We start from the raw sequence: 18389 nt of genomic DNA, 5'->3' as shown, positions 1-18389 counted from the left end.
ATTAATAAAAAGCAGGGACCTGGCTGAGAGTGATATATTGTACTAGTTTGTTGTTTTTCATTTTTTGATTTTTTTGCAGATCTTAAATTTTGGGTACTCTGCACATTCAGTGTGTAGAAATTTCTCTAGTAACAAATAATAAAAATGATCCCTGAATATGTTGTCTTCACTGCACTAGTCATTGCAGGACTGTGATTCTACACTTCCATTCTCATCTTCCAGGACTTGCAGAGGTGTCCACATTGTCACTGATCTGAGTTTGCAACTTGACAAGTCTTAGACGTCCATGAAATGCATTCTTTCTATATCAAGGGGGCGTGGAGGATGGTGTAGCGTGAGCAAGGAAAATGTGTTTGTGTATTTAGGATGCCAACAGAAACCAAGTCTCCCAGTTTGGGCTGCCCAGCATCAGGACGTATCCTGTTGCATTTTCCACTACTAGGAACAGTATAGCCTGCGTCCTGACCATTTCTGCCTAAAACATGTTACTCTCTTCATTGAGTTAAAAGGAGGACTGTGACTTTATATACATATGTGGGGCACTTTTTATTTGAGCAATAAAAATCGAAAATACCCATTTTTGACTGCCACCCCCTCCCAGGGGCTTAAAGTCCAAACACCATTTCATCCGAAGTGTGGAAGTGTCCCTTGCTGTGCTTGGTACGTGCTTGGGGTCTGCAGTCCAGTCCAGGGCTGACTGTGGGAACAGCGTGCTTGCGTAGCACGGATTTTGGGTGGTAGATGTGGAAGAGAACAGTAAACTGACTTCTTACTCTTTTTATTTTTTTTTTTTCCAGATAATAGTACCGAATTTTGGGACACCGATATAAAATGGTTTTCTCTGTTGGAAAGCAGCAGCTGGCTTGACATAACCAGGTACTTCAAGCCATTGTTTTGCTCATGAATTTTATAGTTCTCTAATTCAAAGTAGTAAAGCAAATTGACAGATAATTTAACTGTTTTCTATTTCATAGTTAACTGTTCTTAGATCACATGTTCTACTCAGGGCTTAGCTGGATTTTACATGTTATGTATTCTGTGCAGGTCTGATCTGAATTTACAGACATGCTACCTGCTCCAAAAGAGATCTCTGTAGGCTCTAGACTAGGCATTGAAAGGCTGCCAGAAAGTGGACGTGGCCACCCAAGATCCTAACTGAGGCAGCAGGGCTGGCCTCCTAGCCAGAACCAAGCAGGAACCGGGATTACGAAGGGGAGAGATGCTGCTTGTTTACTGAAAATGTGTCTCGTGTGTATATATACACGTTTTGAATTTGTGTCTCATATGTATATTACTTATTTAAAAATGATTGCAGGGTGTGATTGCAGGACCCTGGGATCATAACCTGAGCTAAAGGCAGACACTTAACCAACTAAGCCACCCAGGTAGCTTAGTTTTTTTTTTCATAACTTTATGATTAATCTCAATTAGTCATTTTAGGTTTTAGAATTAGGTTGAGAGCCCCAGAGACAGAATTACATTCTCTTCCCTACTTCATAGTTTGAATAGTTCCTCTCTGTTGCCATTAAGTTAAGAGGAGACACAAGGAGGCACAGAACAGAGATGATGATTGGGGGTATGAGCTCCAGCCCTAGGATTCTTTTGAAGAAAGAGAAGAATTCTTCCCTTGACCTGGCACAGCATCTCTCTCAGTTCTGTCAGGGAGGTTTGTGGCATGGAGCCTCAGCCTCCAAACACTTATTACCAAATACATCTTGAAGAGCCTGCCACATGTCCCATAATTTGCATGTATAATTGCAAACAGTGATGAATGTCATACAGAAAAGAACCCTTCATTACGTGGGGAGTGCAGAGAACAATGAAGAGTCGGCCAAGGAAGGCGCCCCTGCAGGCAGAGAACCCTTGTTAGAGGTAGAGAACAGTCAAAGCTGTAAAAGCAATAGTGTGTGCAGAGACAGACAAAAGGGATTTCTGGGCATATTGGGTCTTGTCAGCCACATTGACACGTTTGGCAAGTGACCTTGAATTCAGTGATGCAGGCGTGCGGCACAGTTTCTGATGTGGGCATTGGCAGGTCTTCCTGGGACTCTTGGGCATGAGTTCTCAAGAAGAGTTTGTAGTTTAGAAATCACCTAGCTACGTTTCAACATCAGTTCTGGGATTCCCTTCTGAAATTTTTCAGTTTCTAATTGGCAAATGAATGTCTTGCAGTATCTGAGTAGTATAAATGGTAATTTGCTTCTTTTCTGGAGGATTTCAAGTGGAAAAACAAATGAGATTGTCTCCCTTAATCTTCAGTTTTCTGTGTCTAAACTTCTCATCGTTTTGATACCAGCCTCAGGAACTAACACCCCTTTTCTTGTCTCTTTCCAATTTAGACGTTGCCTGAAAAAAGCAATAGAGATTACAGAATGTCTAGAAGCACAAAACATGAACGTTCTTCTTTTAGGTAATATATTTAAAGTATAAAGAGTGGTTTTCATTTTCTTTCACTTGAGATTCAGTTTCTGTATACACAGCTTTATGGAACTAGAATTGTTTTATAAGAGGAATGAGCTAGTGTATAAATCCCTCCCATTCTGTTCTACCCTGACCTTGGTCTCCTCTGCATTTGAGGTCAGTGTCACAATTTTAAAAATAAATCCTTCGTTTAGAACTTGGCAGACCTATTTGCAGCCCAAGAAGGAATTGTTTGGTATCTTGACCAAAGCTCACATTTCCAGTGCTTTGGATTTTGTTTTATATTAACTCAGCTTGGTTAAAGTTAAAACCTTTTGATAATTCCTTTTATATAAAGAAACCCGTGGATGGTTTAATTGTTATTTTTATGCCTTTGTGTTTGACAATGTTGTGCAGTTGCCGTAGAAACTTTGTGGGTCATGATTTCCTTTTCCTCAGTGGGCTTAACTTGCTCTACTTGCCAACAAGACATAAACATTCAGAATGTGTAAAAACAGGTGTAAACCACTTTTTTTTTAAAGGTTGTTGCTGAAATTGGTTAAATCTGAGCTAAAATATTATGTTTGCTGTTCAGAATATTTTAAACTCCGTATAGATCTGCACTTGCAGTTCAGTAGGTCATCTCCTGCTTTCATGCCCTGAAGCTTTTACCATTGCTCTGATGCGTTCGTTACTGCAGAAATCTCACCTCCGTGGCAGGCTAGAAAATGTGTCTGCCTAGGGCTTCTGTACCACCTGATATTGGCTCAGTGACTTCAAATTGAATACATTTATTGAGCACCTACCATGTGCAGAGCTGTAGACTTCTGCCTTCTAGAAGTTTACTGCCTAATGAGAGAGTTGACCTGAACATGTTATTGAAAAAGACCTAACCACCAATGACAGAACAGAGTACTGACTGACTGGTACAAAGGAGGAGGGATGGATTAGGGTCTGAGGGGGGATGTACCCAGGGCCAGATGGCACTAGCCAGAGTCGCGTAAAACAAAATCTGCATCTTTGGCTGAGGTATGAGAAGTCACTCGCTCTCAGGTGGACGACTGAGCTGTCTCCTCTGAACTCTCCTTTTCTAGCCCCTCTTCCTGTTGTTACCCACTCATGTGCTGTGAATACCCTTCAGATGCAAGAAGGAGTATCCCCTTAAAAATGAAACTTGTTTTAGAAGCTGATAGCACCCCGTAGACAGAGCTGTTTCTTGGCCATCCGTGTGCTCCCGTAGTGGAGACCTGTCTCCCGGAAGAGAAGCGGGAGCGCATGTGTAGGCCTCCCGGTTCCAGGGTCAGAGTGAAAAGTTTCCCGGTGGAAACACCTGCCTACTTAGAATTCACTCTCAGGTTTCTCTGTACCGCTGCGTGTGCCACCATCCTCAGGGCATTTTTAAGTAGCTGCTGGAGTTGCACTTTTTGTAAAGGGGAAACCACAGGGGATGTAGACCCTACCTTTTAGGATCTGAAAACTCTAAGGCCAGTGTATGCACGGTAATGTATGCTTTTACTTGCTGTGAGTCCTGAATGCTAAATAAGTGTGTGAACCGAATTTGCATCATACGGGCTTTGTACGGTGCGCTCGGGGGTGGGCGCCTGGGAGTTGGCCGAGGGGAGTCTCCTCCAGGCTAGGCGGAGGGAAGCAGGCCCCTCTGTGCTCTCAGACAGAAAGGGAAAGAGCTGTGGAGCTGGGAATAAGGGAGTCCAGAGATCTCAGCTTCCTCCAAAGCGGAGGGAGTGCAGGAAAGGAGCTCTGAGGTGAGTCTGAGAAGCACCCAAGCCTGGGAGCAGTGGGTCCACGGAGGCCTTTAGCTTTGACATGGTAGCCAAAAAGGTGTGAAGTTGGTCTGTGAAGCCGAGGAGGCCGATGTCAGGTGTGTGGTTGTGCCCTTGCTGTGCGGCACACCAGGACACCCATGTGCTGACAGTGGGCTCGGCGCGCTACGCCTTATTCCTCCAGTAAGCTGATCCACGCTTAGGGCCAGAGTATGTGGGAGCCTGTACGAGACTGGCCAGAAGCAGTTTGTCTCTCAGTCTGAAAACCCTACCTTGTTTCCGTTGGCCCTTGCCCTCAGAGAAGTAGGGCCTGACTGTCCGTGAGCAGGGCGACTCTGCTTTGGGGAACCCCGTCATTAAGTGTGCGAGTGCACGGGCTCTGGGCGGCTTTTCATAACTTCACACTCTCCTGCCTCTTTGTACCGGCGCTGGGGCCCCTCCCAGAGGAGAACGCCTCCGACCTCTGCTGCCTCCTCTCCTCCCTGGTACAAGTGATGATGGACCCCCACTGCCGAACCAGGGCTGGTTTCCAGAGCCTCGTCCAGAAGGAGTGGATCATGGGCGGGCACTGTTTCCTGGATCGCTGCAACCACCTCCGTCAGAGTGACAAAGAGGAGGTGAGTGTCCTCATCGCAGAAGTGCCTGGTCTCTTGACTTCGTACCTGTCTTCAGGTGGAGGGTGACTGTTGCAGAGTGCATGCGGATGGGCTTGTTAGGAACGCTGTGTTCACTTCACCGTGTCATAACCCTGCGTGCTTTCAACAGGACCAAAACTCTTCCCTGAGGAAAGGGATGTTGGTGTGTGCGGAGCCTTCTCTTCTAAACTGTGTACACCAAGGGTGGATATTTATTTCATGATGGGAATAATACTGATTCATAAAACTTAAAAATTAATTCAAAGAGACTGCTACAATTTCTGTTAGGTTAATCTTTGCAAAAAAAAAAAAAAAAAGGATGGCCAGTATACAGGTTTCTTACAGAAAATGCATAATAACACATAAATCTTTTCAGAATGAAGGATGAGGTTATGTTAATGCCGTCTGTTACCAGGACCTTAACAGCGGTGTATGTCTGTTGTGAACACAGCCCCTTCTGTTTCTGGCCATGTGAATTGCTCCACACCGCGACCCCGAATTCAAGTGTAGGAGAGTTAGCATTGTGGTTTAGCCCCCAGAGTGTGGTGCACTTGTCTCAGCTGCAGCTGTGCAAGCTCCTTTGGCTGCGTTATTAACGATTGTGGAAGGTAAAATGAAAACAGGTGAACTTTCTTTAGTTAAATCCCCTGCAAAGTTCCCGTACTCCAGGAGCATGACTCATGGCTGTTCTTACCCTGGATAGTAAATGAGTCTGGTGGGGAGCAGCCTGGCGCAGCATGCCGTCGGAGAGCCGTGGCTCCTGCCCTCCAGGCCTCGGTGCGTTCCTGACAGACCCCAGTTTCTCTAGCTAGGCCTTGGGGTTTCTTTCAGGCCTTGTCTCTGCTCATCTGTGTCCCATCAAGCTGACTGGAAATCACCATTTTCAGTCTTAGAATGGACTTTGCCTTTCTGAGGACTTTGCCAAGGTTAATGGGACACAAATAACATGATGGACAGAGAGAGCTGACACTTTGTGGGGAAGAGTATGTTTTGGATGTCTTGAGAAAGTGAGCACTCTGTGTCCGGCAGGAATAAGTCCCAAGAGCAGATCCAGTCTGGTCTGCTTCCGCCCAGACTTCGGAGAAGTCAACCAAACTTTCTGAACCCATTTTCCTGACTCTACAATAAGGTTCAGATATTTTCCATTCTATTTAAATGATACATTGAGTGGAAGATGAGGTGAGAAATAAAGTTGCCGTATCAGGGCGCCTGGGTGGCTCAGTTGGTTAAGCATCTGCCTTCGGCTCAGGTCATGATTCTGGGGTCCTGGGATGGAGCCCCACATTGAGCTCCCTGCTTAGGAGGGAGCCTGCTTCCCCCTCTCTCTGCCTGCTTCACCTCCTTGTGTTCTCTCTCTGTCAAATAAATAAAATCTTTAAGAAAAATAAAGTTGCGATATAAACATTTTTAAGCATCTCAACATCAGCATGTTGGAGTTGTTGGTTTTTCTTTTTTCTTCTAATATGTGACCACTATTATTTCATTTCTTAAAGTTTTTAAATTTATTTTTTTTAAAGATTTTATTTATTTATTTGACAGAGATCACCAGTAGGCAGAGAGGCAGGCAGAGAGAGACAGGGAAGCAGGCTCCCCACTGAGCAGAGAGCCCGACGTGGGGCTCGATCCCAGGACCCTGGGATCATGACCTGAGCCGAAGGCAGAGGCTTTAACCCACTGAGCCACCCAGGCGGTCCTAAATTTATTTTTATTTAAAAGAATTTTTTATTCTTTTCGTTAAAGGTTTATTTCTTTGAGGGGTGGGGGTAGAGGGAAAGGGGAGTGAGCATCCCAGGAAGACGCCACACCAAGCTGGGAGCCCGACATGGAGCTTGATCCCATCGCCCTGAGATCAGGACAGGAGCCAAAACTTAGAGTCAGTTGCTTAACTGACTGTGCCACCCAAGTGCCCCAGTTTCTTAAATTTATATTTTTATACTTGAGTTTAGTTGACACCGTATTAGAGTTTTAAAGGAAAATGGGGTGGTCTGCGTTGTGATATGATGGATGCAGCCCTGCATTTGGTTCAAGAGCTGGATTCCCGACTCCTGTCTCCCTCTGACCTATGTGAGGTGCAGGCAGCCTCTGTCAGGGAGAGGCCATGACGTGGCTTATCTTCACCTGGCAGGGTCACTGGGACTGAAAAGGGTAAACACTTTGTGAATGACAAAGCGCCCTAGAAAACTCTCTCTGCCATTAACGGGCTTTCCTCTGGGTAGCTAATGAAGGAGGCTGCCAGTTAAAAAAAATCTGTACATTTGTGGAAAAAGCTTAGAAACTCACCTGTGCTGCTTCTACCTTCTTTCGTGTCCTCTTTCTCTTCTGCATCATCATCTTGGGGATGAAAAAAGGAATATGGACAAAATTCAAAATATTTGAGTACAGTTTTTTGGTAATCTACAAGTGAGAAGAGTGGAACTCTTTTGGGGGGAGATAACAGTTTCACTTAATTGGGGTTCAGAGTGTTCCCTAGCCTCAGAATCTGTTGTAATTCATTGACTGTCAGTGCTTGATCAGTAATGAGATTTTACGTATTTCATCTTTGAGACGTCTTTTACACAGATCGGTACTGCCAAAAACCGATACTAACCTACAGGCATGCCGCTTCAGTGGAGCACGTTCATTGCTCGGAACGGGATGGCGTCTGCTGTTGGTTCCCAGAGAATATGGTGCTCAGAAGTGGTTATTCCACAGCTGTTGAGACGGCCGCCTCTGAACTCGGGACAGATGGCCTTGGACTTCTAGTGCGTGCTCAGTAATATGTATCTTGTTTTCCCATAGGTTCCCGTGTTCCAGCTTTTCTTGGATTGCGTCTGGCAGCTGGTGCACCAGCATCCCCCAGCCTTCGATTTCACGGAGACGTACCTGACTGTTCTGTCAGATAGTCTGTACATACCTATTTTTAGCACCTTCTTCTTCAATTCGCCTCATCAAAAAGAAACGAATATGGTAAGAGTCCCTCTTAGGAACCTGTGTGTTAAAGAAGCCCGGGCTCACGAGTAGGTTGCAATAGTTCTGATGTAAAAAAAATACTTGTTTCACACTAAGTATATCCGGGGCCCTGTTTTGAGTGCTTTCCGAGTACTGATCATTCTCACAGCACCCTGTGGGGTCCGCATTCTTACCCTGAGGTGCTGAGGCACCGAGAGGATGGGTAACTGGCCCAAGGCCACACAGTACATATTGGAGCTGGAGAGCAAATATTGGAGCTGAGGAATTAAGCAAAATTAAAAGTTGTCCTTTGTAAAGACGATCAGCCTTCTCTTCCGTTTACCTGATGCCTGGAGTTACTCTGAAGAAACGGAGACGAGGCAGAGCAGGGAAGCCTGGCTTTTAGTTTCCATCTTAAACTCCTTTAGTCTCTCTCGAGGCCTCGCTCCTGGGAGTTTTACTTTCTCACCAGGCTGAGTGCCTCTGGGTAGCTTTCTGCTGGCCTCTGGGTTTGCCCAAGCTGGCCCTTCGGGAGTGGTTTTAGCAAATTCCTCAGTGAAGTGGGGGTACAGAACCTGGGCTTCCAGTCACACAGCCCCGGATCACAGCCCACTGCTCACCAGCTTCAAGAGCTCAGGCAGTTCACCTCAGTTTTCTGAGCCTCAATTTCTTTAAGTATAAAATGTGAGAAATAGTGGCCTCACAAGGTTGTCGTGAAGGTGCCCATCAGTGCCTGGCACGTGGCCCACTAGAAAACAAGGTGACCTTCTTCCCTCTCTCCCTTCCCACCCAAAGCCTTACGCGAACAACCACTGACAGCCGAGGCCTTTAGAAAGGAGGACCCCATGAGAGTTCCATCTCGGCAGGGCAGGAGCGCCCTTCCCGGTGCCAGTCTGTCCGCAGTGTGCGCTCGCTCTCCTCCGCCTCCCTGGAAGCTGCCGTGACCTGTGCTTGTTTTGGCAGGGTAGGGAAAGCCAGGAGACACAAAGCAAGCCTTTGAATCTGCTCACCGTGTGGGACTGGTCTGTACAGTTTGAACCCAAGGCCCAGATGTTGCTCAAAAACCCTCTTTATGTGGAAAAGCCAAAAGTGGACAAAGGCCAGCGGAAAGGAACGCGTTTGAAAGTAAGATGACCACGTGTCTGACCCCCTTCGTCTGCCCAGAGATCCCCGTGTATGTAAGGAGGAAAGTTATGTATGGATTCTGTAAGCAGCCTGCAGAGTCAAGCTTTGTGGCGGGCACATGTCAGGGCCCATGAGAATCATTTGTTTTCAGCGCATCAGCCTTTGCCCCAGTGAGACATTTGCTAAATGTCCTCGGAGATGTGACTGCCAAGACAGCTATGCCGCATGGGATCCTGTGTACCCCCTACCTGAGTGTGGTTGGCAGGGTAAAAGGAGCATTAATTGGGGGTTTTCTCTGTACTGGTTCATGTCTTAAAATAGCAAGACCTTTCTTTCTTCTATTAAGGGCTGCACGGCTCCCCCATCACCCACCCCACCACCCCGATATACTGACGGAGCACGGATGCAGCCACAGTCGGCACGTACGCAGATGGGCATGGCTGTGCTCCAGTGTTTATAGAAATCGGCCCCGGGCCTGATTTGGCCACAGGCTGTCCTTTGCTGACCCATGCTAGAAACCAAAAATGTCAGATTATTTGGATATCCCTTCAGATATTCGTTACTAATGGTACTAGTTATTAAAACTCCCAAGTTCCTAGATGATAAGTGATTTCCATGCCATCTCCCAGCTCTGTCTCGGGCCTGGAATTTCCCCCCACCAGACCCCACAAAGGGGAAAGCAGTGGTGGTGAATCCCAGGTCAGTGCATGTCTCTGCCTTCTCCAGGACCCTACTTCTGATCCCACCTGCCATCCAGGGAGCCTGGCCAGTCCTGATGTGGGAGGTGCTCTGTTCTAAAGAGGCTTGGGGGCCTGGTGATCCAAAACCCTCATTTGCAGAAGATGCCAGCTTCTGAACAACTTAGAGCTCTTGCTTTACTCTCTCAAGGGTCCTCAGGACCAGGGTAGATGTGTCTCCTCCCCATTTAGTCTCTTTCCTGCCTGCCAGACCAGAACAGCCCTGAGCTACGCAGCTTGGCCGGAGGTCAGCTTTTCCTCAGTGTGCAGTGCCCCCTGGTGGCTGCATGCACACTTCTCATCTGTTGGAGATCTCAGAACCGCCCTGGGCCGGAGGGGCAAGGGACGGAGGAGACAAGGCCTAATCCCTTATTTCACATGGGAGGAAAATGAGGCTCCCCCTTGCAAGACTGGATTTCATTTCTGTATTCTGATCCAGTCGTTCTCAGTGTCCCTTCTTCTTACAATTAGGAGCAGGTGGCTGAGGCTCTAGGAGCTGACTGGAGCAGGAGGCTTGAGCCAAAGAGTTGGAGAATCTCAGATTGTATCAGCTAAAGCGGAGTTGGGGCTAGAGCAACAGGGAACTTTGAAGCCTTTTGTGAGAACATCATGTGTCAGGCTTCGGGCCCCTTGTTGAGTGGGCAGATGGCCTTGGAAAAGTTCTATAGAGACTGAGAGGCTGTGGCTTGCCAGCTAGGAAGCACTGCTCTCACATTACCATCCAGGGGCCCCCGCTCAGGCATTGCCATCTCAACCTCAGCCTTGACCCCTCATGCCGCGCCCACCCTGCCCTCTTGAACCCATCCTTCACATAGGGCTTGAGAATAGGGGCTTCCAAGGCAAGTGGAGTTCTGTTAAGAGCCCAGTCTCTGGAGTCGGACTGTGTGTAAAACTCCCTTTAGCACTTTATAGCTGGGGTCTTTGTGTATTAACCTCTGTGCCTTGGTTTCCTTGTTTGTAAAATGGGGCAGGAACAGTGACTTGGAGAATTGGCCCAGTCGATGCCTGGAAAGCACCGAGCACAGAACCCAGCAAGTGGTAAACGCTCAGCGGCTGTTCACTTCCACCTGCGTGCCGCGGTTCCCCAGCCCAGACCGAGTCACCTTGACCCCTAGGGAGGAGAGAGGCTGGGCTGCTGACTCCTTGCCTTCCTCATGCCTGTCCCTGGCTGGGAAGTCAGAAATCCTGGTCAGCTCTTAGTTGTGACATTGTGGCTGGTTTTGCTTTTCTTCTTTTTTTATTGTTTGTTTGTTTGTTTGTTGCCTAGTTGTGAGGAGATGAGTGCTGCACACACCTCTCTAACTTTTCTTCATATCTACTATGGTAGACTTTCTGGAATTAGTCCCAGTGCCATCCATCCCATATGCCTTTATGCAGGGTGACTTTGCCACTCTTCCTTTTAAGAGGTAAAGTTTATTTTCTCTCCTCTTGAATCCAAGTAGGCCTTCGACTAGTTTGGCCAACAGAAAGTGGCAGAAGTGATACTGAGTTTCAGAGCCTTAGGCCTTAAGAGGCCTTGCAGCTTGTAGCTTCTGCATTTATCTTCTTGGAGACCTGGGCCATCATGGGAGCCCTGTGGCAGCGACCAGGAAGTGCCTCACAGACTCCTCTACTCTCCGCTCTGGGCCCCAGGAGGGATCTGTGGGCATCGAGGACCCAGAATCTGGGGGTCTGCTGTGCTCGGCCTCCATGACCTGGGGACTATTTTCGCCCTTCTCCTGTCGCTGCAGCGACACTCCTCAGAAGAGGTCGAAGAGTTGTTACTCTGTATTCCATAATAAAGGATGCTTTCCCCCCACACACAAGGGAGAACCACTGGCAGGAGTATATTAGAGAGTGATAGGGCTAGCCTGCCCATAAAACTGTTGACTTCTTACTTCAGACACCTCAGGAGCAAAAGAGCTGGGCAGAAACAGCGTCTTCGCACATTGCTGACCTCTCTCTTGGGCTCCAGGGGTCCTTGTAACCTTCTACCTCTTTACCCATTTTCACGGCCTGGTCCTGGTGCTCCTCATCTTAGAATACCTTGTTTTGGCTGCAGGTAGAATCACTGGAGAGGAAAATAACATAAATGCTCTATTATTTTCTACTCTCACAGCTTGTCAGGCAAAACCATCTGGCCGGTGTAGCCGTTTCCTCACACTCCTGCTCCCATTTGTCTCTTTGTCTATAAGAATCCTTATGACATAGGCCTGAGCTCCCACTGGGTGCCTGATAACCGCAGATGTGGTTCATTGAAGCGAGGGGATCTTCGGATGGTCAGCACCGTGTCCTCACAGGGGCTCAAAGTGTTCTCAAAGAAGAAACATTTTGCTCTCTTCAGAAAATGAATCAGCCTCACACTCAGACTCCCCTAATGGGCAGCCTGTCTTGAGTTAAGCTTGTTCTTCAAAAGTACTTATTGTGCCTGTGCCTGGAGAGGAGGGAGTAGAACGCTTCTCTTTCTGTCACAACTCACCTCTCTGCACAGCTCCATAGGTGCCTGGTTTTACCCAGTTTTTTTGGGGGGGGGGTTTGTTTTGTTTTTAATTTTCATTTATTTGTTTGACAGGCAGAGAGGCAGGCAGAGAGAGTGGAAGGGAAGCAGGCTCTCTGCTGAGCAGAGAGCCTGATGTGGGGGTTCATCCCAGGACCCTGGGATCATGACCTGAGTCCAAGGCAGAGGCTTTAACCCACTGAGCCACCCAGGCGCCCCTTTCACCCATTTGTTTATAAACGCGATGTGCATCTAATGTTTGCATCGTGGAGTAAACAAGAGCCCCCTCCCCCACCGTGCTACTGCTTTTTTAAAAAAAAAAAATTTTTTTTTTTTAAGATTTTATTTATTTATTTGAGAGAGAGCATGAGCGAGGAGAAGGTCAGAGGGAGAAGCAGACTCCCCATGGAGCTGGGAGCCCGATGTGGGACTCGATCCCGGGACCCCGGGATCATGACCTGAGCCGAAGGCAGTCGTCCAACCAACTGAGCCACCCAGGCGTCCCGTGTGCTACTGCTTTTTGATGATTTTTCACTCACGTGGCAGTTCTGATTTCTCAAGACTCTTGTTAAAGCAGGATTATGTCCCCCGCCATCCCCACTTTTTTTTTTTTTTTCCTTTTTTTGAGAAGAATGATTATAACTGCTCTCAGGCTAACCAGAGATTTTTATTTGTGTTTTCTCTCAAAGCATCAACGACAACTTTCTTTACCACTCACCCAATCTAAATCATCTCCCAAAAGAGGATTTTTCAGGGAAGAAACAGATCATTTAATTAAAAACCTCCTGGGCAAGAGGATTAGCAAATTAATTAATTCTTCTGATGAGCTTCAGGACAACTTTCGAGAGTTCTATGAAAGCTGGCACAGCAAGCCCACGGACTACCACGGTCTGTTGCTGCCTCACATCGAGGGGCCAGAAATCAAAGTCTGGGCCCAGCGCTACTTGCGCTGGATTCCAGAAGCCCAGATCCTGGGTGGTGGCAGAGTGGCCACCATGAGCAAACTCTTGGAAATGATGGAGGAAGTAGAGCACTTACAAGAGAAAATTGACGAGAGACATCACAGCCAGGAGGCCCTCCCGGCGGAGACACCCCCGTTGCTGAGGAGCTCTGCCCGCTTGTCCTCCTTGTTTCCTTTCGCTCTGCTGCAGCGACACTCCTCGAAGCCAGTCTTGCCCACTAGTGGCTGGAAAGCTTTGGGTGACGAAGACGATCTGGCCAAACGAGAAGATGAGTTTGTGGATCTGGGGGATGTGTGACCCGTCTGCTCAGTGATTATGAAGGAGGAGCGGTGAGGGCTGGGACAGGAGGCAAAGACGATTGCTGTCGGATTAGTGGATCACGCTGAAGCTTACTGCTGCGGGGGGCGGGGAGGCTCTAGTCCAGGGCTCTGCAGCAGGAATCCTGGACCTTCAGGAAAAGAGCTGGTTCTCGTGTTTTTTTTCATGCTCCTGAAAGACTATGCAATTAAAACTGTATCTGTAGTATTATTAATTGAAAGCAATTACTACTTGACCCATAATAGAACCGTGGCCATTGTCTGATGCGTAAGTATTATATAGAACCTGCAGTGGCGGGTCTACTACTAGAAAGGGCTTTGGTCAGACATTCTTGGACTCAATACTCACTTCAGATCCTTCCTGTGCCAGGATAATTTATCTAGTCCTTGGGAACAGTGTGTGTCTCTCTACCCATCTTAGTTCAGAGCAAGTTCAGCTTTATCCGATGTTTGTATGGCAGATTGAAAGATTCCCATAGAGGCATTAAGATGTATGGCATTCGTTTAAACCATAGCATTTTTCCTTTCTATATCCTCTCGCCTGATAAAAGCTGGGGAAATTCCACCCATGTCACCCATACTGACATTTCCAGCCATCCCCCCTCCTGCATGGGCTGTGTCACTTTGTGTGGGGCTGGTGGCAACCGACCAGCCTCACTGCCCTTCCTGTGTGCTGACAGCTCCAGGTTTCTCTCTGTCCACTCTGACCCCCTCGCTGCCGTCCACCCCCTCCGCCGTGGTGCACGGAGTCCCAGGATCTTGCTGCTAAATCTGTTGGTTAAACTGAGGGGATCCCTTTGGTTTGCCCAAAGGAGCTCCCATTCTTCTGGAGCCTCTTCAGTGTTTGAAAGTGTTTTGCCTTTTTCTAGCTGTGTGCCGAGGCTTGGGACCATTTGTGACCACGATCCTCTGCCGCAGCCTTCTCATGGTCTCCCCGAGGTCTCTAAAACCGCGCAGATGTGAGCAGGATCCCTTCTTCACGTGGCTTCCATGGGGAGGCCGTGAAGCCTGAATAGCAGAAGTGATGGTTCTCCTACAGTACCTCAACGATTTCAAAGCCATAGAAGAAACTTGATTATGCCTGGTCACCTTGGATCTGCTGTCTAAATGGTATATATATTTTTAAATGCAGAAAAGTACATTCTTAAGGACCAGTTTTTTCTTTCTCAGTGGAACCCTGTTAAATCCCACAACAGGAAGGAGGGAAAACTAATGTTAGAATGTTGCAAATTGAATGTTTGCCTTTTATATACATTTCCTCTCCGGTATGGATCTCGCAATTTGAATGTTACATGTTTAGAAAAAGTTCAGTTGCTTGAGGGCAATAAGAAATTTTGAAACTGTTGACAAAGAAGTTTCTCAGTTTGCACTGAATAGTCTTTTTGTACGTATAAGAAATTGCTTTGCCGTTCTCCCCATTCCACGTTGACACATGAGCCAGGTTGGTCTGTTAGAATGACAGAGGCTGAGAGGGCAGGATTCATGCATTGGGGGCCAAACGCATGTCCGGTCTTGGTTGCCTTAAGAGTCTCCCTAGTGAGTTCAGTGTTAGGCTTGCAATAGGGATTTTAAAAATACACTAGTTCATTAGCTACCTTAACATACATTCTGTGGGCCTTCTTAAACTAGCACTAACCTCCACTTCTCTGCCCCACTGCCTCCCAGATACACTATGGAGCTAACTATTTTTGTTACCATATTATAACGTGAATATTTATACAGTAGCCTCTTCAATCTTAGAATCTTAGTAATTTTCATTCCAAAAATGCCCGGTGTGATGCTTTACACTCCACAAAGTATGGTTGAAAGGCACAAGGTCATGGCCCTTGTCATAGCAGTTGAATGTGCATTGAAATATTTTTCTATGATTTTTAAAAATAATTACAATAGAAGAATAAGCTATTGTAACATGTGAGGTCATGACAATTTATGTATTTATATTTGAAATCAGATTTCTATAAACTTGTATTTGTGTACAGAATTCTCAGTCGGTTTATATATTGTGACATTTTTATTCAAGATTGAGATACGGATCATGCTTAACAGTACAAGATGAAATGAGACCATTTACTTTGTTTAAAATGCTGCACTGTGCAAGTTTGGAAATGTACATTGATTTACTGTATATAATATCTTGAGTTTGTTTATACCTCCAAGTTTTTACACTGAAGATAAATTAGCTTTAAAAACATTCAAAACTTTTTTTTTTTTTAAAGGGAATAAGCTGTTGGGCTATTATCTGTATAAATGTGCTTTCTATTTTCCCAGCGTACAATGAAAGTTTATACTTGTATCTCACTGCATCATATCTGATTGCAGAAATTAAAGCACAATTTACAAGCAGTACTGCATTAGATGTGGTTGATACAGCATGGGACAATTTCATTCATTCAGTGTGTGTGTGTGTGTTGGGTTGAGTTGGTTGGTTGGTTGGTTGGTGATGGGAAACCAAAATCAAATAAATATTTTAAATTTTAGGGGCACCTGGCTGGTTCGGTCAGTAGAGCACGTGATTCTTGATCTTGGGGTCAGGAGTTTGAGCTCCATGTCGGCTGCAGAGTTTACTATAAAAAAATAAAATTTCAGGTGGGGATGAAATACTATGAAGAAGAATAAAATAGGGCAAATAAAGGAAAAGAGCTTTTTAAATATGTGAAATAAAATACTGCTGCCTCTTTGCTTTTGAGGGCGTATAATATGAGAAGTCTGTTTTATTGCTGGAAGAGATCTTAAGGTCAGCTAAACTGGGAGAGAGAAAAGGCTTTGTTTTTCCTTCCAGAGAGGAGGAATGAGCTGGCAGAAAGAGACGATGTGTGATGATAGAATTTTTTCTAATTTGTTCAGTTTAACACGTACTAGATTGAGACCTTTCACTTGTGTTTGTGGGGAGAGTTCCATTTCCTTGACCTCTCCTGTCTGCATCCCTCCTCCTTTAATGGACAAGAGAAAATGTTCCCCCTCCTCTGCTCACCTCCTATTATGTCTAGCTGGGCCTAGCTCCTTGTGACCAAGCCAGCTCTGAAACATCACTGGAACCCGTTGGTACCACATTCTTTTTATGGGTCTTCACTATTAAGTTCCCGAGTAGTAGTTAGGACCCTATAGATGAGCAGATTTCAGTCCTGTTTTCCACATTTCTTTCCCGGCTCTTGGACTTCAGGTGGACTTGGCCGTGTCTCTCTCCTGATTTTGCTTGTTCCTTGGTTTCCATTTGAGGCCAGTGGGAGGACTTGCGTGGGGGGCACGTAACTAATGGGACATACTTCATCTGGTGTGAAACAGGATTGGGCAGGGGCTCCTGCTGAGAACCGGCTCCTGGCTCCTGTGCTGGAAGGGAACTGGGGGGCAGAGGGAGCTGCACTGTAGTAGCTTCTTTTCCGAGCCCCTCCTGTGTTGTGGCCAGAGTTGGCTCCACGGAAGGAAAGTCTCAGCCGTGTGTGCTGTGCCAATATGCCCCACCTGGGGCTCTAGAGCGTTTCTGAAGCCAGCCTCGGGGCAGGACAGTGGGGCCGGACAGGACCCTTCCTCCCACACCATCGCAGGGACGGTCTGCAGTGACCATGGCCTTCCACACGTGCCCTTCCAACAGCGTCCCAACACCACATACTGCCCTTAAGAATATTAGGATGGAAGTAGGTGGGGGAAATCCTGTTTGTGGTGTGGATTCCAGTGTAAGGAGGGCTGTGTATGTTGGTAAGCAGGCTAGCCGTGGAGAAATACCATTTTAAATACCATTTACCAATTGCAGAGGAAAATCATTTGTTGGAGTGGTGCTTTTGTGTCTTAAAAACACAGACATCTCAGCCGATTTTGTGGTTCAGGCCCAGGTTCGTTCTTTTTAATCCTTATATTACATTGTCTGCCTCGAGCAATTAAGGGATATGAAGTGTATGATCAGATGGAAAGACACACAGTAAGCTTTTTTGGCCTTCCCTTAAGAAAACTTTCCAGTTTGGCTAGCTAGTCCAGTTTTTGTAAAACAGTTAGCTTTTTTTTTTTTTTTTTTTTTAGATCTAAGTATTTTTTATAAAAGGTCATGTGGCTTACTTTCCACTCCCACCCACGCACTCCCCCCCCCCCCACAAGCCCAAAATCCAGAATGGAGGACTTTTCAAATGATCATTTCACGGAGCTCTGGGGCCGGTGAATGTGGTGCCTATCCCCGGCCCTGAAAGGGTGCAGTGTGTGCCAGTCTTGGGTTGGGTAGGAATGCAGACAGAGTACATTTTCTCCCTCAGACTGCCCCCGAGGACCGGGCTTGGAACGCTACCACAGTCTCTCCAAGGAGAGCTGAACACAGCCTGTCCCCTGGCGGGCAGGTATGAGGCCAGGACAGGCTGGGAAGGGGGCCTCTCAGAAATGAAGGTTGCATTCTAGATCTTTTTTTTTTTCCTTGAAAGGTGACTGACCTACAATGCTGTATTCGTTTCAGGTGTACAACATACTGGTTTTACAGTTCTGTGAATTGCTGGATGCTCCCTAAGGTTGGTGTCGTCACTGTTACCGTACAACGTCATTTTAATATTATTGACTATTTCCTATGTTGTACTTTTCATCTCAGTGATTTCTCTTACAACTGGAAGTTTGTACTGCTTAATCCCCTTAATTTTGCCTATCCCCCACCCACCTCCCTTCTGGCAACCTCCAGTTCTCCGTATTTAATAAGAGTCTGTTTTCTTGTTCCTTCATTTGTTTTTGATTCCACGTATAAGTGAAATCCTGTAGTATTTGTCTTTCTTGGACTTACTTCACTTAGCATCATACCGTCTAGTTCTATCTATGTGGTTGCAGCCTTCGGGAACTTGGTAAGAGTTGGGAATATGCAGGGGCATGCCAAAACTCAGCAAAAAGGTAGTTAAGATGTGTTTAATCATGTTTGAATTTTCATTGCAAGAAAAAACTAAGCAAATCTTGAACTCTAATGATACTGCCACAAAAAAAAAATGATACTGCCACCAAATTATTTAGAGAGACGTGTACTGTTGTCTGCTGCTGACTTTGAATGGCAAAAGCAATAAGATGGGTTAA

The 18389-nt window shown here is 46.4% G+C and overlaps 1 protein-coding gene across 2 annotated transcripts in view; it reads left to right on the top strand.

The window, feature by feature from the left end:
• MTMR12 (myotubularin related protein 12) overlaps positions 1-17812 on the top strand; it is a 75062-nt gene extending 57250 nt beyond the window's left edge. The window contains exons 11-17 of one of the 2 annotated variants that reach the window (XR_007127442.1): positions 798-876; positions 2340-2410; positions 4626-4798; positions 7595-7762; positions 8708-8869; positions 12772-14471; positions 17794-17812. Coding sequence is in view for 1 of the 2 variants with exons in the window: in XM_047729981.1 (XP_047585937.1) it covers positions 798-876; positions 2340-2410; positions 4626-4798; positions 7595-7762; positions 8708-8869; positions 12772-13341 (1223 nt within the window). In the remaining variant the exon portion in view is untranslated. Of the gene's footprint in view, positions 1-797; positions 877-2339; positions 2411-4625; positions 4799-7594; positions 7763-8707; positions 8870-12771; positions 15705-17793 lie in introns of those variants that run through there. The other variant, XM_047729981.1, reaches the window with a different exon arrangement.
• Positions 17813-18389: the final 577 nt, after the last annotated feature.

Source organism: Lutra lutra, chromosome 5, assembly GCF_902655055.1.
Source record: "Lutra lutra chromosome 5, mLutLut1.2, whole genome shotgun sequence".
NCBI classification, from domain to species: domain Eukaryota; kingdom Metazoa; phylum Chordata; class Mammalia; order Carnivora; family Mustelidae; genus Lutra; species Lutra lutra.
Note: the sequence above shows the minus strand (reverse complement) of the source record. Positions and strands in the feature narration are given on the sequence as shown.